The 21,173-nt window shown below is 42.9% G+C and overlaps 1 protein-coding gene across 1 annotated transcript; it reads right to left on the minus strand.

Annotated features, from left to right (window-relative positions):
• Positions 1–4,142: 4,142 nt before the first annotated feature.
• C3H18orf54 (chromosome 3 C18orf54 homolog) lies at positions 4,143–21,111 on the minus strand. The gene is made up of 8 exons (XM_006269658.4): positions 20,923–21,111; positions 18,954–19,277; positions 14,986–15,774; positions 13,700–13,850; positions 11,823–11,931; positions 9,698–9,829; positions 5,768–5,841; positions 4,143–4,910 (listed from the first exon to the last, which is right to left on the minus strand). The coding sequence occupies exons 2-8, from the start codon at positions 19,231–19,233 to the stop codon at positions 4,811–4,813; spliced, it is 1,635 nt and encodes a 544-aa protein (XP_006269720.2). The 5' UTR covers positions 19,234–19,277; positions 20,923–21,111; the 3' UTR covers positions 4,143–4,810.
• Between the last annotated feature and the right edge of the window lie 62 nt (positions 21,112–21,173).

A 21,173-nucleotide genomic window follows, 5' to 3' on the forward strand; every position in this document is an offset into this window, starting at 1 on the left:
TTGCTGGCTTTCTGGCCCTTATGCTTCTAACATATGAGTGTGGTGACACTCACTTCATCATCATCACAGTCTGCGGATGATTTCTTGTTCCACACTTTCCTGTTGAAACTGGTTTTTATTTTTTTTGTCTAAGAACAGCAGTCCTGAGGTCAGCAGTGGAGTATCCAGGGAGGTTGAACTGTTCTGCCACAGGCTTCTGTGTCTTTCTGCAGCAGGTTGGTGTTCATTCTTATATGTAGAGATTGCCCTGTCCGTCTGATTAGGCAACAGCAGGGCATTACAATCAGGTGATGGCGTACCTGACATTGGTAGAGTTGCAGGTGAGCAAGCCTTGGATGTACTCCTTGTTATTAGGTTCAGTGATGAAATGGTCTGTACTGATGTGGGAACACAGCAGGCATCTGCATCCGTTGCAAAGCCTGGTGCCTCAGTGAGGATGGGAGTTTGTTAGTCTGTTGTTTGAGAGACACCATTTGAGGTTGGGGAGCTGTTCATAAGTAGTAGAGTCGAGTAAAGTAGTGTGTCAACTATCCAGAAAATCAATTAGCTGGAAGGTTTCGTATTAACACAACAATAAGGCCATAGTTGGGTTTCGCTTGTTGATGAAACAATTGTGCATTGTTTATTTTGTAATGTTTTAAAATCCCCAGGCATTACTAAACACCATAGGGTTTTTTTCTACTATTTTCTAATAGTTACTATACAGTACAGCAATTAGTCTTCAGCACTTCATGCTGTACTGCTTGATTATCCAGAAAAACTGATTATATAGAATACCAGTGACACTCATTATTCTGAATAATTAGAGTTCTGCTGCATTTTGTGAGCACTTTGCCTGTCGTCATAGGGAGATTATTTTCTGGAAAGCACATAAAAGAACTAGTTGAGTTCTCAGAGTTCCCCACTAGCAAAATGCAGAATTTTAGTTTCAAAAATCAATAAACCAGTCTTCAAGTGACAAACTCATTTTCCTCTGACTATCTATTTCAGAGCTGTCCAGCTGGCAGCCCACAGCATGTTCCCCCTGGCTACCACACCTCACATTGCTCCAGCTGCCACTGCCACTGGGATGCCCTCCCTTCCCTTCTCCAGCTTCTGCTGCCTGCTTCCTCCCCTGGGGCTGAAGGAGCCTGTGGCTGGGTTGCTCAAGGGACCTAGAAACCTTGCATAGTGCAGCATGGGAGTGCCAGTTCAATTTTGTGAATTGATTGGCACGGCAGGGGAGGGATGGACACAGCCCTACATGGCATGGAGCCCTGAGTGTGTGCCAGGGCGTGGGAGGGAGGGAGGGAGTAGAAGGGGGGGCCTGTGGCACTTAGCCACTCAGAAGTTGGACAGCCTTGATCTTTTTACTATCGATTAGGTCTGAAGACACAGCATTTTGAGATTTTCAAATAGTTTTTTTTTCAAATGATTTCAACTACAACTTGATTGAGAGATTTTATGAATCTGTATTTGTAAAAAAAGAAGTAGCAAAAGATATCCTAAGAAATCCTTGCCTGGTGCATAACTTCTGGACCATCGTAGGTAAAACACCATTCTTACACTACCCTTAATAAAAGAAGGAAAGGCAATCGTTAATTATTAAACACTCAATTGCCAAATGGCATGTAGGAAATAAAACATGCTTAAAGAAATATCCAATGAAACCTGGATCGTTTGTATCTGCATGGTTCCCAAGCCTACGCAGCTCACAGCAGTGTGCTGAATTAAACTGTTCACTGTGGTATTTACTTCAAATGTCACCACTTCACTCAAGAGGAACTCATTAATGGTTCCAATACAACTGATCAGAGAAGCAGTGTCCTTTGAAATAAAAGCTGCAGCAAACAGCTGGAGCATCTTAGAGGTCCTGCATTTGTGCAGATGCTTCACGGACCTTCATCTTCACAGGTGGGAAGGGAGAGGGGGTGTTGAGAACTTCAACTGAAGTATCCAAGTTCGACTGTGTGCTTCGAATGGCTGTTTCCAAACTAAGTAGGACTATTTGCTGGAGAACAGGTCAGAGCGCGAGGAGTTTTGTTTAGTCACTGTACGTATATCATGATTATTTTATAGTAACTTGAAATTGTCCTTATAACTGTGCACCACTAAATTTGCTTAATTAAGATACAAGGTAACTTGCATATTTTGTGCTTAATAAATTGTATATAAGGTTTCTAACAGATAAGAGCCTGTAAACTTCTTTGCCCACCAGACTACAATAGTATAAAAAACAAATTGCTGTCAGAAAGCTGACAAGGGGCTCTTGTGTAATTATACTGATATAAAGGAACTAGATGAGAAGCTTTTTACATGGCTATTCAATCTCCCATCTATTACTGTATCTGTGGTGTTAAATACAGCAGACTACCAGAAGTCGGAGGTGTGGCCTGCTGCAGAATTCAGGGCCCCAGGGCCCCCAATAGGCATAGCTACTGATAGCAGGAAGCAAGCTAGGGCTGTGCTGACGCAGCCCTGTGGCTACTTGGCTTCCTGCCACTGCCCCCAGACCTGCCACCGCTGCAGCTGCTGGTCCTACAGATCCAGCCCCGTAGTGACTTTTGGCGTAGATGAATGCTGTGCTTGTAGCCCAAGCAGAAGGGGAGCTACTAAGGCAGCAATAAACCACTCTTTATCCCAATCCATATAGCATCACAGCTAGAGCAAAGATATACACATACCCCACTACGAATCTGGCCACCTGAATCAACAAGATACAAGTTCTCACCTATACTTGTACAGAAGTCTGACAAGGAAAGGTGGGGTCTCTTCTGGATCCGCTGCATTCTCCAATTTTTGCTTCGGTTAATCTCATACATATCTAGAGTTTTTCCCAAACATCTTCTGATTGATCAGTTTGATTTTCTATACCCTTCAAGACTGTAAGGAACCAGCCAAAACCAGGTTTTCAGCAGTCCCAGCAAAATATCCATTTAGCAGAGTTCCATATACCATATTTTATGGTGTCTGTAGGACACGTTGTGTAAGTTGACCCCATATTTTCACTCAAAAAGTTAGGATTTCCCTGTGTATGTTGATCCCGCCTTGCCAGGTGGGGGGGAGGAGGGGGTGGCTGGAGGGTGGCTGGGTGCGTTGGTGGCAGGGAGGGCATGTGAGGTGCTGGAAGCTTGGGCTGTGTGTGGGAGTTGGATCAGGTGCTTCTGAGCTCAGGCAGCACCTGGCCAGCTAACAGCCTACCTGGCCAGGCCCAGGGGGACACCACCGCTCTGGAGGCAAGGACCGTCCCTGCTCTCCGCCCCCCCCCCCAAACAGTTCGGGGGCTGCCTGGCCCACTGGCAGCTTGTCCCCCAGCCATGGGGCAAGACAGGCAGGCTCCAACAAAAGCAGGATCAGGCCCCTCGCCACTTCTGCCTTCAGCAGGCTCCAGCAGCCTGCAGGACACTTGGCACTGCCTGGGAAGGAGCTACATCACCCCACCGGCATAGTGGGGTGGCGGGGTGGGGTGGAGAGGGGAATACTGGGGGCGGGGGGGTTTCAGGCAGGGCTGGGTGCTGCCCAGGCTTCCAGAGCCTCCCACGCTGTCCCCATGGTCAGCGCACCCTGCCACCCCTCCCCTCCATGTTGCCCAAGGGGCAGGGCAGCCCATTCCTGGGTGGTGCGAGGAATTCTGTGGGCTGCAGGAGTCTGCTGAAGGCAGAAGCAGTGAGAGGCCTGATTCTGCTTTTGATGGAGCCTGCCCACCTCTCCCACAGCTGGGGGCCGAGCTGCAGGGGAGGCTGGGACCTTCCCTCCGCATTCTGAACTCAAGGCACCCCTCCATAACTTCTGTGAACTGACTGGCGCCCTGGCTGTGTGCTGCTTGAGCTGCCTTCCCCTGTGGCAGGGAACCAGTGACGGGGCCAGGCTGAAGTATGATATGGTGTACAAGACAAGGTGGAAATTTAAGGGTAAATGTTGGGGGTTCAAACCTTGATTTATACATCATGAAATACGGTATACGTGAAAACTGCATTCATAAGAAAGATTTTTCCCTAACTCTTTCTTGCTGGATTGGAATAATCCGTTAGTGCTTTTTAGGCTTTCTTCACTTGTTTTATGGCTATGTTACCAAAGCCAACTTCTATTTATCTATTCTCCCAGTCCTTGAGGAATTTGGTTACAAAAACTTAGCACACGCTTCCAAGTAAATACACAAGTCATTCCTTGCAGTTTATATTTTCACACTACGTAGCACAAAATCAAATTACTGCCTATGGTAGTTAGGCTTTCCGAATATACCTTTTTGCTTAATTTTCATTGCAGAATTTACTATTTGCTTTACCTGGTAGGCCATTCATTTTAAACATCCTGCAGACATGCTAGTTGCAATGTTTACAAAGTTCACACAGAACCTGGTTACAGCTGCAAGATGGCTCAAGACATTCACCTTAGTTGCATTTCTACAGCCTTGCTCCGGCTCTTGAAATTGCCAGCAGGTCACGAGGGCCATAACTGGCCAACTACTACGTGTGGCTTAACATTTACTTTTGGAGTTATTTTATGTATAGTACACAGATTCTTTTTGACGAGTGTTCAAAATATTCTTTAAACTATGGGTCACATGCAGATTTTAGACATTATTGGATTCTCTACTTAGTACAAATATCAGTTTTGGAATTAGTCACCTCACTGCTGAAGGTGGGCAGAAATACCATGCAGTAATTTTAAATAAATATAAAAAACATACAAATCCACTTCATAAGACTTAAAATAAAGCATTAATGTGAACTACAAAAGTGCTCTCAGAACAAAGCTACGCAATACACAGATACTAATAGTTTAATTATAAACATTTAGAGACATTGTCAATACTACTTGATTTTTAGTTTTAGTTTTCTTTCTTTTTATCTCCTTGATGGTCATTATCTTGATCTTTGCTACTGTTATCATCAACTAGGCTTTTGAGCCTAGACAAATGGTGCAGAGCCCTACAGAAAGAAAAAGATTAATTATAAATTTAAAAATGTATGATTTAATCTATGTGGTTTTAGCACATAGTACCAATAGTACTATTCCTTCACAATAGCTAATCTATTAATCTGTATTATCTATCAAGAATGAAATTATCAGGTTGGGCATCTAAACTATACCCTGCAGAATTCATTATTTCTAAGCCATTCTGGACGGATGCCTATCCAGTTTATTTTGGTCTCTCTCCGAGTGAGAGAGTTTAATCCTACATCTGTGTGGAAAACTTAACTAAATGAACCTTGAGGTCTTTTCCAAGACTATAATTCTATGAAATAAATTTAAAGGCTTTGAGGCATTTCTCTGAACTTCAGGGATAATTATGGCATGCCGCTGCAGTAACAAGAAACTAATTAGTCAGGGCCAATTATGGCATGCCACTGCAGTAACAAGAAACTAATTAATCGTGAAAATACAAACTGCCCACACACTACTCTGCCAATCTCCTAAATTTTTTTACTGGAAGGACCAGCTCTTTGGTTATTTATGATCCAGCAGCACAGTTCTACAGAGGATATAAGAAAGCCCACACTTACTATACTTTTGTACTGCATGACTTTATATCTATTTTTTCTGTCCATAAGTTCCTTTAAGTTTTTTTTTTTTGTTCATTGAATATCATGGTTCATATTATTGTACCAATTAAAAAAATTATAATTAAATAATCCATTTAGAAAAAGAGCCCTGCTTCCTATTTTTAACTTCTCAAAGTTTAGCGTTTTCCAGCCTCCCCACCTGTTTTCAGTACTGCTCAATTCAATATGTTCTGCAGATTTTACCTAATGCCCAAAAGATAAGGGTTAAAAAGAACACTTACTTCTGCAGGGACTTAGTAACAGGGATCACGTCATTATCATTTAGCTTTAATTCAGAAACTGCTTCTTCAGAAAGCTTAAAAAAATAAAAATATATAAATAAATGACTAGCACACTAGCAATACATCACATTTACATATACATTTTTATCCTAAAGGATCCCAGACAGCTGTATACACATACACAGAGAACATTTTATTTATTACTGAATTAAGATTTATAAGTGAAATAAGAAAAGTTTAACAGAACACTGTAATATTATACAGAAATTAAAAGCATAGGGAAGACTAACAAATACACTTGAAAATTCAAGGGAAATTAAGAGCCAACATGTAATGGTCTAATTCCAAACTGTGCTAGCATAGAGCAACTAAAATTGCTTTGCCCTTCTGAAAATTGCTACATGTCTGTTAAAGACTACAAGTGCTCCAGCAAAAATATCCTAAGCACATCTCACCTGAAACACATCATTGCCAACAACGCACTGCCTTTTAATAACTACTGGCCTCACTGTAAAAGCATCTCCTGGATTACAAACGCTACTTCTTGCAACATGTGTTCTTTGAGGTCACCTATCAAACTACTGACCTATTCCAACACTGGTTTGGAAGCACGGATGGGACAACAGCATATGTCTGGTGCATGATAAGTAACAAAATCTAGTTAAAAATGTCTGAACAGAATCTATATTAAAAAAACATCTATTTCTGTAACACAGGCAAATTAAGGGCTTTTGAGTGTATGCTTTAACTCATCCAAAAATATGCTAAAAGGTTTTTTATGTTTCTGAAGTTACTGAAATAAAGCAAATCCAATACAGGATAATGTATCTTTTAAATCTGAAATCCCCCTTTTCTTTTCCTTAAGACACAGGATAAAAAAACAAAACCAAAACAGAACACACACAGTCCAATGACAATACACACTTTATGTTCTCACTACTGTGTGTTTGAATTAAACAGATCAAAACAGTACCATTGAGAAGGCCTAGATCAGTGGTTCTCAACCTTTCTGAACTCAAGGCACCCCTCCATAACTTTTGTGAATTGACTGGCACCCAGTTTCAGAACCTATTTTTCGTATGACAGAATCAGAGAAAAGGGCAAGATCTCTTGCCTGGTTCTCTGAAATACAGCAGGTTGTCTGCCTAACCGAACAGAAGGGAAACCAAAGAGATGCAGAACAGGAAAGCTGAATGCAAGCTTGTAGGATGCTGTGGCAGAAAAAGCAAATAAAAAATAATGAGCTGCTTATAAAGTTATCTGTCTGCTAACACCTGGAATGCTGCATTAAATATTTGGACATCACACTACACACTATTAAAATATACTGAGAAACTGAAGAGTTCTCTAAAGAGCAAATAGTAAAATTAGAAAGATATGGAGCTGAAAACACTGATTAACTGAGGTCATATGAGCTTAACTTAGTGGTGGTCATATGAGCCCAGTATTCATTCCTGCCCAGGGCAGGGGGTCGGACTTGATGATCTGCTCAGGTCCCCTCCAACCCTACTTCTATGAATTTCAATCCCAATTTAGAAACAAATTCAAGAATGGGTGCAAGCACACCCACATTCAATAAAACATTTAAGTACATATTTAAACACATGCCTCATTTCATTTGCTTTCAGCAAGAGTAAGCAAATGCTTAAGTACTTTCCTGGAAGGGAGACTTTAGGAAGCATAATTAAGAAAGAACTCTGTACAACCACACATTATCAAGCTACAAGTATCTGAACAGTGTAAATATCAAGGGGAGGTGGAGGGGGAATTAAAGGAATTACTTCAATGTTTCAAACTAAAGACTAGAAGTAACAATTTTAAATTAAGAAAGGAAAAAATATATTGAATACCAAGAAAACTACCACTGCATAAGCATTAGGGATATAAACAGTTAAATGACAATTACATTTATGCTGTTCACCGTTTATCATTTAGTGACTTCCAGTAGGAATGACCCCAGCCCCTTATGTCTTCACCCTGCTCCCATCACTGTGTGAGCCCCAGGCCGCTGGTGGGGAGTGAGCTACGGACAGGAGAGCAGTGGGGGCGGATGAGCCACTAGGGGGCTATGCCTAGCTACGGAGCCAAGGCTTCCCCTCACCCCATGGGCAGGAGCTGATGCTGGGGCTGTGGACGGAGCCAGGGCTGTCGACGTCTCCTGTGGCGGGATCCCGAGCCTGCTGCCACGGGGAGGGAGGGAGGTGCTAGGTTGCCCTCACCAGGGTCAGGTGGGGCCTTCCTGTCACAGCAGCAAGACTCCCAGCCCCACAGTGGGTCTGCTGGCAGGGTGACAAGCTCCCTGCAGATGCCACACTTGTGCCGTTACACTTGGGCCTAGAAGTGTCCTCCATGCTGGGTCCTCTCCAGCTTGCCCTGGAGGAAGGGGAGGGTCCAGTCCCAGTGGTGCAGCCTCCACCAGGGTGCAGGCTGCAGGAGCGTGCATGGTGCTGGGCCAGGCCCTGTGCATCCTTCCCTCTCCTGCCCATAGCACTGGGGCTGTGCAGGGCCTGGCCCAGCCCTGCAGCAGGACTGAGTGCATGGCTGGCTCAGCCCAAGGAGGTGCTGTGGCAGCTGGAGCAGGTGGCACCAAGTCTGAGGGGTCACTGCTGACCCCATGCACAGTGAGTGTGGCCCAGGGTATTCCTGAGTGGTGGTGGTGCAGCAAGGATCCCAGATGCAGCGGTAGGGCTGCAAAAGCAGCCTCCCAGGCTAGAGCTGCTGCACTGCTGTGCCTCAGAAATGCCCTGGGGCCATGCTCACCATTCAAGGGGCCAGTGGCAACCTGTCAGCCTTGGCACTGCCTGCTTCAGCCGCATCACCTCCACAGCACCTCCTCAGGTCGAGCCAGCCAAGCGTTCAGCCTCTCCTCAAGGCTGGGCCAGGCCCTGTGCAGCCCCAGCACCAGGACTGGGAGGGGGAAGGATGAAATGTGCTCAGCAGAGGCTGTCTCGCTAGGACCAGATCCCCACTTCCCCTGGGGCAAGTTGGAGAGGGCCCAACCTGGCAGCATGCAGGAGCCTTCCAGGTCTGGGCTGCAGTGGCACAAATGTGGCAGGAGGCACAGGGAGTCGATCACCCTTCTCAGGTCCTACCACTACAGGGGGACTGGACAGACCCACCATGGGGCCACGAGTCTCACTACTGTGATGGAAAGGCTCCACCGGACCCATGGGAGGGGCCGGAACCTCCCTCCCTCCCTCCCTCCCCGTGGCATCAGGATCAGGATCCGGGCACAGGAGGGGTCTGTAGCCCCAGCTCCATCCAGAGCCCAGCCCCCAGCCCCAGTGGGTAAGAGGAAGACATGGCTCTGCAGCTAGGTAATGCCCCTTAGTGGCTCGCTCCATGCCAGCAGCATGGGACCTGCTCAGTGGCGGAAACACAGTGAAGACGTAAGGGGCCAGGACCGGGGCCATGGAGGTAATTAAACTAGGTATGAGCTATCAGTTAACATTTTAACCGATAAATATGGAAGAGTTTAAATGGATATTTTAAACAATATGTAGAACCCTAATAAGCAAAGAAAATGTGTCTAGATAGCACCTTAAGGAATTGTCTAGTCCTGCCTCCAGGACAGAATTAAATACAACTAAACCATGTCTGACATTATTTAGCTCATTCTTAAAATTCATCCATGGGGATTCCAGAGACATCCTAAATATGTGGACCCATGGACTGAGAACCAGTTCCCTCAACAGAAAGAGTAGAAATTCTAACTGTAATATATTAGAGCATAATGGACAGAGCACTAGAAAAAAAAATACTGTAGCCACACATATGGATTAGAAGACCAAAGAGATCCTCCTTATCACCACTGCCTAATAATTAGGCAAACTGTTCACATTCAAGACCATACAAGTACAATCGTAAAATAAGTTTAAATAGAAATCATCAGCAATGAGATCCAGTATCAAAAGAAAGCCGATTGCTTACTTTAAAAAGTTCTTCCTTCCGTTCAGTAGTTTCAGTCTGCTTAAAACTTTCATGAACTGCTTGAAGGTTAAACAACATTAGCTTCAAGGCTTCAACTGGTCCATGATGATTACCTCCAGAAAAGGTATTTTCCTAAATTAAAAAAAACGAAAAAAACAAAAACATTTAGTTGAAGTCCAATAGTACCTGTACATTTTTAAACTATACTTCCTGCTTTGAATTTTCTATGGAATAATTTAATGGATGTGAATGGCATATGTGCACCTGGCAGCACAATTTGGGGAGGAAGTGAGCAGCCTGGGGTGAAATAACGGGTCAGGAACTATTTAGAACAGTGTAATGTGTACAAGTCCATGGGGCTGGATGCAATGTACCCGAGGCTGCTGATGGAGTTGGCGGATGTGATTGCAGAGCTGCTGGCCATTATTTTTGAAAACTTGTTGCAATGGCTGGAAAAGGGCAAATAAAGTGAAGGAAGGGAAGTAGAAGGAGCTGAGAAACTACAAACTGGTTAGCCTCACCTCAGTCCCTGGAAAAATCAGGGAGCAGATGCTTAAGGAATCCTTTCCTAAGCCCTTGGAGAAAAAGGCGATTAGGAGGAATCAACATGGATATTCACCAAGGGCAATCAAGCCTGACCAACCTGACTGCCTTCTATGATTAAATGATTAGTTCTGTGGATGTAGGGAGAGGAGTGGATGTGATATACCCTAATTTTAGCTAGACTTTTGATATGGTCTCCCACAACGTTCTTGCAAGCAACCTAAGGAAGTACGGGCTGGATGAATGAACTGTAAAGTGCACAGAAAACTGGCTGGATTGCTGGGCTCAAAGGCGCGATGTCTAGTTGATAGCCAGTATCATGAGGAGTGCCCCAGGGGTCAGTCCTGCACCTGGATTTGTTCAATATTTTCACCAACAACTGGGATGGAGTGTGGACTCAGCAAGTCTGTAGATGGCACCAAGCTGAGGGGACTAGTAGATACACTTGAGGGTAGGATTAGAATTCAGGGAGACCTCAACAAATTGGAGGATTGGACCAAAAGGCATCTCATGAGTTTGAATAAAGACAAGTGCAAAGTCCTGCACTTAGGACAGACAGAACAATCCTATCCACAAGTGCAGGCTTGGGACTGACTGGCTAAGCAGCAGCTCTGCAGAAAAGGACCTGGAATTCAATAGCAATGCAAATAATGCTCAGGGGAAAGAAAAAATTATTTTACTCAGACAGGCAGTTAATAGTAGGTGCTATGTTAACTGTGATCTCCCAGCAGTATTGAATGAAATATTAGATAGTCATGTGAAAACAAAATCTGTTCGATGTATGGAAGTGGTAGCAAAAAAACCCATTAGGACAGTTTAGATGCAGTACACCATGAGAGAAAATGATGAAAATATGCTTTAAAAAATAAATAAATGTCAACAATTGACCCTCACACCTGGATCCCTGCATTCAGAAAGATTCCTCTATTTCCAAAATGAGTGAGACAGAAATGGGAAAGTTTCAGGTAATGAATGAGAAAGACACATTAGCACCATCTTGTTTGAAAGGGGCAATAAATATGAATGGACAAGATACAAAATAAAGAATAATTTAGAATGAATAGCATAAAATAGACATATTGGGTTCTCAAATATCCCATTATTAACCCATAGAACTTAATTCAAGTCATCACTAAAGCTCAGATTAGTAGGATTTGATCCTTACGTGTATAACAAACACTCTACAATAATGTTTTAATATTTAATAAAATATGTGATATAAAAATTGAAGTAGATAAAGAAATTATTAAAAGAAAATGTGTTGAGGCCAAATATTTTTAATTCCTGGTCTGATTAAAGTCTACAGTACTTTGAAGAACTGACTTCATTGTAACATGGAAAATTGCAGTGATTGTCTTGTTGATTGTTAGCCCATTATTAAAGAAAAAAATGCAAATGTTTCCCTTGCTATTAGTTACTGGTCTTACATATTTTGAATTCATTGTTAAAGAGTTAGAACGTAAACTAGAAACATATTATAGAAATGTAAGTTTTTATGGTTTCCTTTAAGGACCTACTATAAAAGAAAAGTATTACAAGTTTTCTATCTAAAGTTAAATCAGCAAAAATCATCTTTGCCCACCTGATTGGCATTATTTAAACAGTCTTCAAGGAATTCATTAACAATATTTGCCTTGGGGGATTGTAAAGCATTCTCCTCTTCCTCGCACTGTACAGGCACTGGAGGCTTACTTAATCAAAAATTAAACATACAAGATATTAGAAAACTTTAAAAACTCAGCTATTTGTGACAGAATTAATTCACCAATCACTGACTCCATCTACACCGGCTGAAATAAGGCCTGCAATTTAATACAGTTGCAACTCCATTTGTGGCCCTAATACTAAAAATTATCTGCACTACCTAACCATCAGTGCTAATAGAGACAGAGCTGTTTCAATTTTTCCAGTGTAAATGAGGTCCCAACAGTCAATAGTAATTTTTTTTTTTAATGGAGACAACGGTGAGGTACTAACATAATTAATACAATTTTCCATGGTACCTTCCCCATACTTGCTACAACCTAACAAAGAATCTGTGTCTTCTTCAGGTCATCAAAATTCACCTTTTTCATCTTGTTTACACCCCAGTCTTCTTTCTTCCCAGTACTACCTAATCCTCCTACCTTGAGCTACTTCATTTCCATTTTAGAAAGGATTGAGTGTTTAAGATTAATTTTGATTATAACATAATTAATGTTCTTTATTTCTATAAAGGAATCTTTTTCTTCTGGGCAAGTGGAATTTTAAAACCAGGATTGTTCCAAGACTCCCAAAGGTGGGACTATGGGTTTTATTACAATATTCTTGTGTTAAGTGTGTTCAGGCTGTAATAATGTTCTGTACCTCAGCTTCCTAGACTACCTTGTACATCGGAAAAGAAGGGCTAATAGAGTATTTGCCGGGACTCAGAGCTGCCTATATGTGGGATGAGATTATATGCACCTCCAAGGAGGAATTGAATAGCCATGTTGATGCTTCAGGTGGGCTTTGGACACACCCTCTGGAAGGGACACACCAGAAGTGTTAATGGAAGTGGATGGACCTAAGCATCACAAAAGATGGAGCAGGCTGAAAAACAAGAGTGTTCACCTGGGAGCTGCCAAATCTGAAGCAAGGAATAGCTGGATTACAGACTAGAGAGAGAATAGGTGTGCTAACCTTATGGTATACAGTACTGTGTGGACTACATTAGGGACAGAGGGACTACTTAATTCCTCGGAGGGGGCAGGTGCTTTTTGCTCTGTGGCCTTTGTCTGCAACTAAATGCCTTTATTAAATAGGTGTCTGTTTTGCTGCTTGAAACTAGGGATGTAATCTTTTCCCTTTTGAAACAGTAATGTCCCCCTCTTGAGAGCTAAGTTGTTTCTTGAGACACGGTCAAAGATAGCCGTGGATGGTCAGGGACCGAAGGGCTTGGATCTGAGAGTTGGAAGGTTTCAAAACTTCCCACCTCTTCTCTGGAAACCACACAGGGAGTAATCAGAAAACAGACAAGGCTAAAAAGTTCTGAGGAATCCCTGCACTGGGGGAATCCATGCTAGTAGCAAGACCCATTTTTAAAGTTGCATATAGTTTCCACAACTACTAAGCTTTTTTTTTTTTTTTTTTAAATAAGCTATTGAATGATCTGTTTTCTTGTGTTCTCTTGCATAAAAATGTTTTACTGACATAACAGTCTATTGTAATTAGCAAATTAGAAATATTCTACAATAAGTTTACTTGACAAAGTACTAACCTAACCAACAGTGAGAAAAAAGACGTTCTTTTCTCATAGCATTATAGAAATATCATAATCTTAGCACTTTATAGTAAATCTAAGGGTTTAACCATTTCCTTCCTTACATGTGTACACAAATGATATGACTAACCAAAATACTTCCTATAGTGCACGCTTCATGAGTTAAGAAAACTAAGATTTTGTGAATAAATTAATGTAACCTCTATTCGGTTGCTTACAAAGCAATTGGCACATTTTCCCATGATCTTTCTGCTTCCAGTATGTCTACTGTACAGGGACTGCCATCATTTTTCATAATACTGGCTAAATCCTCAGCTGAAGATTCTAGAGTTCTTCTTGCCTTCAAGATAAGCAATTCAAGCTGGTCATCTGAAAAACACAATGAGACCGTTCTTGTCAGAAAAGACGAGAACTTCTCTAAGAAACCCTTTATATAACTGAGAAGTTGGGTAATGTAACTATGGATCTGGTCACCATGCACACATGCAACTATTTACATATAAAATGGTGATAAAATCTGCGTGTGATAAACTGCATTAATCAACGATTGACAGCGTCCTTTCTATGCCATCTACAAGACACCTCTATCAACATTGTATTTCACATCAATGTGATTTTAAACTGGAAAATAACAATTAAGACACTACAGGTATTAACATTTTGTCTCACACCATGGGTGTAAAAAGAAGCGATTTTCAGAATCACATTATGTCTCTGTTATAATGAGATCCCTGGATTATGCTTATTAATTTACATGGGTATATTTCAGAGGGCCAGGTTTTCAGTTAGACCAGGGATATCACACTCATTCCAAGAGCTGGATTAGCCCTATGCACCAGAGCCAACATGCAAGGCTGGCTTGGCATGGATACTGCATGCACTGCACACCCCAGCCTGGTCCTTCATGATGCATGCAGCACCTGCACTGGCACATGCAGCACTTCAGCCTGGAACACTACATACAGCACACGCAGGACTGGTCCAGGGTGTGCTTCGTGTGGCATCAATGCCAGACTGGCCCTACATGCTGGATATAGCAAAAGGGGCCTGTTTGTGGGCATGAACTGGATCAGTCCTGGATCAGGCATGCAGGGCTGGTCTGGCATGGGTGCCACATGCAGCAGGCATTATGGACTGGCTCTAGACATTGCATGCAGCACATGTGCCAGGTCTGGCCCCACATGTAGCATGCAACAAACCAGCTCCACAAGCTGCATGCAGCCTACAGAGCTGGTGCATGCTGCATGTGAGGCCAGACTGAGACTGATATGAAGTACTGCAGGCTGGATGGTAAGCCTCTATACTTTGATACCCCTGAACTAAACTGAATTATAAACCAGTGGAAAACTCCCCTACGTAACACTGTTGCAATTATCTCAGTAAGGAGCTGTTCAATCAGAACAACACAGAAGGAGGATGTAAAGTCTTGCGTGGTTAAAAGAGGTAATAAAACTTGAAATTCACATTCAGATGACATTCTGAAGAACTGACAAATTTATGTTACCTCTGAATGGCTGCTTGGACTGACTTGATAAAATACTGCCAGGCTGGAAGCATGTATTTGGACTGTCACAGTCACACTTTCCTGCTATTTTGTCAACCACTAGATCCAAATAACTATTTTGTTCACAACAGTTATGGGAACTGTCCGGTTTATCCATGAAGTGGCTCTTTTTTAGATTCTGGTGAGTTTGTAATATGGAAGGATCACTCCGTATGCTATGTGTTTGTATGCTATGTGTTTGATTAAAACTTTGATCATCTGAATCGGATAAAAGGTTATGATTCTTGAGCCAGACAGGATACTTAAAATCAGGAATACTACTTATCCCTGACACATTCAAGTCGGACTTCTGGCTAGTAAGCCATCTTGGATAATTCTTAACAGAAACAGAGTTAAAGTGCTGTTCAGAAGGAAAGTCTTCTTCTTTTCCTTCAGATATAGAATCATATTTGAGAGATTTATATACATTGCGTTTCTTCTTGCCCAAATCTGTGGGTGGATGTTGATTGCCAATACTGCCATTGTCTTCAAAGTCTCTTTCAATCTTGAAGGAAGACATTCCATAGTAAGGACAGAATCTTGATTTTCCCAGTGACTTCTTTTTCCTTTCACTACTTTGAAGCTCCAACCCAAAGGGAGTAGACCGGATAGAAGGCAATGATCCATCTGGTGGAAATGCTAGTAAATCATCTGTTGTGAGACTAACCAAGTCTAGGTCACAAAAACGTTGTCTTCTAAAAGATGATGCCTTAGAATCTAGTTTTACGTGTTGGTTAAGGTCCTCCAAACCTGAAAAACAAAAAGAAACTAGAAAAACTATTTTTAAATTTTCATGAGTATACCAACGTAACAAAGGCACCTTCCAGGCCTCATACTATTATGGCCCCGCCCTTGTCTCTGGGCAAACTGCCCGCCTTGCTCTCCTGCCACGCCTTGTTGATAAATGATTATGTTGTCAAATAGGCGGGAGGCTGCCCTTTGTGCACCCAAATGACTGTGGGCAATCAGTACATGCTCCTACCATCCCTACACATGTCCCATCCCTCACTGATGTCTCACTGTGTGATGATACTCTGGCTCAAGGCTGAGCCAAACTGGGTACATGGTTGTATCTTTAATCATACTGCCCAGTTTGGGGCCATACGCACACCACCCCTCTCTCATCGGGGCCTCACTCCACCAGCTCTGATCTGGTCTCTTGCATACTGCCTATCCAGGCAACACTCACACCGCCCTACTCCGTGGAGGTCCTTGGGCTTTACTCTCCATCCCTCAGTAATTCCTGGTGCAGTCTTTTGGGCCTCTCCCATGACGCTCACCCAAACAGGACTGAGCGATTGCTCAACTATGGCCTGCTTCACCCCTGGCCCGCTTCACCCCTGACCCTTCATTGGACTACTACACCCCTCTCCCGGGCCACAACTCCACCCCTTTACAACAGGGCCTGAAGTCTTCAACTCTTAGGGCTCAGCTGCTCTTCTTTGAGCTTAACTGGCCCCACAACTCTGCCCTGAAACTCTCAGGGCCCGGGATCTTATACTCCCTTGGGCTCAGATGCTGCTTATTCAGCATGCCTGGCCCACCTCCAGGGTCCAACACCCCATAGGCCTCAAGCTTACCTGGACCCGCATAACTCCAATGAGGCCTCCTCCTTCCCCATAGCCTCTCCTATACGTCCAAGATATTCCTGGAGCAGAAGCTCCACCAGGAGATGTTACTCCCAGATGACTGTTCTCAAAATGCTCTGCTCTTATAACAGAGCTCTCGCAAAATGGCTGCTCTCGTTACCCACTTGGCAGCTCCCTGCTCCAGCCCTTAAAGTGACAGACACTCTAAAGGGTTTTCTGTCACAACCAAGTCTATATTTTTGAAGAATCTAGTATAGCTACATATTTGGATTATTGTTTGCAACACCATTTAGTAAAATAACATTGAATACTGAGGTTCCAATGCAATATAACTAATACATTTTGACAGTTTCTCTCACAAGATGCTAGTAGTAAAAGTGAATAATGTAATTCAGAACTAGGGTCTCTCTGTCTCCCCATGAGACTATAAATATGATATTTTATAGAACTATAGAGACTTTACTTCCCCAACACTGTTGAGGAACCCTAAGACAGGTATAAAGGACTGCAACAAGGAACATTTAGCATATGCTTTCTGCTTATTGTTTCTCTTGATTCATAAAACCTGAAGTGTGTATCCTCTTATGTAGTTTTGCCTCAGTCTAAGATTAAATTGCACATTTCATACATGACCTGGAATGAACAGGTTATGGGTCTGGCCTTTATTTTGTCTGCCAAGGAAAACTATGACCCTGGCCCTGAAGTCTTTCTACTGCAACACAATCACTAACAGCAAACTTAGACAAACAAACAAACAAAGTTACAGCTAATATATCCCAAGCACCAAGTTCAAACTCCTGTAAGGAAGAAATCCAGGCAGGTATATTCATGTCACTGCAGATAAAAAAACCCCATGAAATTATATAAAAAAAGAGCCTTCCTTTCCCAACAACAATACCATTTATGGGGAATGCCTAGCATTAGATGAGATTTACACTGGCAAACCAATTTCTAATAAGAGCCGAAATGGATTAAGTAAAAATACTTAGTATTTTTCTCTCTGGAGGATTTCAAGTTCCAATTCTTGTCATGGTAGTACTTCCTCTAATTCAAATCCCAAGGACTTTTTTTATCAGATATTAATGATAGTTATTATTGATATCATAATTATTTGAATAAAAAATTAGTTGACTCAGAAAAACTTCTCTTTCTGCCCAATACCATTTTACTTGGCTTGTACTCCTTTTTTGATCTCATCTCTTGGTACTTGACAGACACACACTGACTGGACAAAAACTCAGTCAGACTTTAAAGTTTTTCAGATGATATTTAAGCATTAAAACTTCAGTTTTATTTAAAAAGAGCAAAGGCATTTTTTAAATGAAACCAGGGGGAGGTCCTATATAATTTCCAGCTTAAGTGCTTTTTACTTCTACCAGTTTCAGATAGATAATGCATTAACTAGTAGGGTTCCATTAAACAGCTAATATATTTCACATGAAAGAAAAGATGTCTAGGCTCCAGTCTTGTAACATACAGAAAACACAGTCGAGCCAATAAACTAAAGATAATGCTGGCTGAACCAGTCAAAATTCATGCATATGCAGCAATCTGCGTATGTACTAGCGGGCTGGAACTTTATACTGCAAAAGGCATGTAGGAGAAAATTAAAACAAATAAAATAGTTGTACGTGTACTAAGCTGAAGCAAGAATGAAAACTGTCATTCTTGTTTTGATTAATGTCTTAAGTAGCATACCAGTCACCAAAACATTTTACGATACAAATGTTACATATTAATAGCTATATTGGTTACAAATGTGGAAGAATAAAAAGAAAACCCTTAACTGGTGAATCTATGCCACAAAAACTCTCCATTAGAAATGCAGCTTATATAAAGCTATTAAAAATACAGCAAGAGGCATTTGCTGGTGTTAGCTTTGTCTCCACGAGAGGGCTTTGCTGGTGTACTGATATTAGCCAACCCTTCATAGCACAGACAAGGGTGCCTGACTCATCTCGGCCTCAAGGGCTGGGTGAGTGGCGCAGGGCTGGTCCATGGGCCAGATGAATGGTGCATGGCCAGTCCCAAGGGCTGGACCGGGACCATGGAACTGCTTCCCTAAAGACAGCTTTCATTTCTCACTAAGCTCACTGTCCCTAGATTTATGGTAAATAAAGTGTAAGTCAAAGGACTGACAAAAGGATGCTTAATAGCTTCATGTAAGAAAATAAAGCCCCAAATCTAGAAACAAGCTACTAGACATTTTTAAGTTACTTGGATAGTCCCATTTACTTCAGTGGCATTACTCTCATTCTCACTTTTAAGTAGACAGTTTTGATTTGATCTTATACAAAAATATTTACCAATACCCCAAATTTAAGCTTACAGAAAACATACCATATTTTTGCTTGGAACAATATTCTGAGGATTTGATGCATTTAGGAGTACTTTGACTTATGCAGATTTTTCCAGTGCTTACTTCTGGAGACACCAGGCTGAGATCAAAATCTTCGATGTAGGCCTCGAGTGCCTGAGATGCAGAGTTGTACAGCTTCTCTTTGTAGTGAATTGAACTGCTTGAGCAGGAGTTATTACTGTCAAGGTTGCAACTTGCAAGAAGAGACGTTATTGTAGATTCAGGAGAATAAAAGCCACCTTTTTTAATTGAGCACGCCATGGCTTTTATCAAAATGTCTTTTGGAATTTCCACTCATCTTCAGTCTAAAGGAAAAAGAAACAACAACTAAGCGATCAACTGCAAACATCTATTTAAGTGATCAACTGCAAACATCTATTTAATTCCCTGCTGCACAAGATTCTACTGTTCGGTCACTGATTTCCATAGGCGTACTATTGAAAAATTCTGTTCTGCCAGTTAGGATTTAACTCACTTATTAACAAAATATTCAAACTAGCTAATGAACTTAGAGCTTCACAAGTCTACAACAAAAAACCCAAGGTCTGTCAACTGTACAACAGTAGGCTCCAACAGAGAAATAAAGCCAACAGTTCAACAGGAAAAAAAGTTTGTATCTGGAAAGAGAACACAAAAAGGACCTGGATGCTATCAGGACACCTTGATGATGAAGTGAAAAAGGTAGCTCTTTCCAAATGACACAACGTGAATGTCACAGATAAGGTATCTAGCACATGAACAGATGACGTTTTGTCACATTACTAAACTTAGCTGAAACACCCTGGGTTATAACATCTCATGGATGTGATGATCTGTAAGGTCCCTTCCAGCCCCTAACATCTATGGAACTATGAAAGCAAAACCACCCCAAAAGACAAAACCCATTAAGAGCAAAGCAAATGTGGCCAAAACGGTTTTTAACGGAATGAACAAATGGACCAACTGAAAAAACCAAAAGAGAAGATTCATTACATTATTGCACCTTGCCAAGAAAACTTCGAGTGAGAGAGGAAGACGTTGTCATCAGGAATCCCAATGACTAAATACGTGGGTGACTCAGTGATCTACAGCAGCGGTTCTCAAACTTTTGCACCTTACGTCCTGCTGACATAAGGTCAAAAAAAATCCTGGTCCCACCAGTCGAGGAGCAAGGGCGGTGGGGTTCTCCAGAGGCCAATCAAAGAGCAAGAGGGGGGGGTTCTCCATAGGCCAATCAAAGAGCAGGGGGGGGGGTCCCCCAGAGGCCAATCAGAGAGCACAAAAGTGAAACCGTAAGTCCCCCCGTGGCATTTCTGGTTTCGCCACCCCAAACCCAAGTCCCGCCTAGAGGACCTTCGCGTCCCACCGACCTAGAGCAGCGTTTCTCAACCCGTGGGTGGTGACCCAAAAAGTGGGTTGCAAGGACGTATGAAAAAGGAGGATGAACAAACTTCGAAACATGCGTCAACTTTAAAAACGGATTCGTCTTTAAAGGAGAAAGCGGTGGGAACACCGCGGTGGCTGTCCCCTGGCCGGCCGGCAGCGCTCCGGTCTGCTTGGCCCCCCCCGGCAGCGGGTCACGATGGCCTCATGTTTCACGACTGGGTCCTGGTACAAAAAAGGTTGAAAGCCACCGATCTAGAGCAGAGTTCAACCTTTTTAGTACCCGGATCGGTCCCGACCCAGCGAAGAGGTTACGTAGCGAGCCTCCTGCCAACCTAAACCTGTAGTTGTCCAAGTTTTGCTCCCTCGACGGTGAAAGGCCGCGATTGCCCACGTTTTGCGGGGATTGCTCACAACCCTGTCGCACCTCCTCACCACGCACTTTTGGGCTGCGACCCAGGGGATGAGAACCGCTTTGCAGATCCTGCTCCATTAAGATTTGGCAATTGATCCCGCCCGCCCGCCCGCCACACGTAGCAGCCTGCACACACACGACGCCCCCTCCCCCCCCGAGGCCTGCTCAGGTACCTGCGAAAACCCCCCCAGGCCTTCCAGCCATCGAGAGAGGAAAATGCTCAAAACATGAAAACCTGCATCTCACTTCGACCCATCAGTAAAAGATCTGGTTTAAAAAAACCCAAACCAAACCAAACCAAACCGAAGGGTTCACAGCGAGATGAACCCGCCGCTTTCAAAAATGTCCGCCAGCGACCTACGCATGCGCATGGAGCCGCGCTGCTTTCTGGGAGCTGTAGTCCCGCCCGGCCCGGGCAAGCTGG

Source organism: Alligator mississippiensis, chromosome 3 (genome assembly GCF_030867095.1).
Source record: "Alligator mississippiensis isolate rAllMis1 chromosome 3, rAllMis1, whole genome shotgun sequence".
NCBI classification, from domain to species: Eukaryota; Metazoa; Chordata; order Crocodylia; family Alligatoridae; genus Alligator; species Alligator mississippiensis.

Coding starts and splice junctions, on each gene's coding strand:
- C3H18orf54 (XM_006269658.4), bottom strand. CDS start 19,233: ATGGCGTGCTCAATTAAAAAAGGTGGCTTTTATTCTCCTGAATCTACA. Junction 11,932..13,699: donor GAAAATGTGCCAATTGCTTT/GTAAGCAACCGA, acceptor TTTTTGATTAAG/TAAGCCTCCAGTGCCTGTAC. Junction 9,830..11,822: donor GTTTAAATAATGCCAATCAG/GTGGGCAAAGAT, acceptor TTTTTAATTTAG/GAAAATACCTTTTCTGGAGG.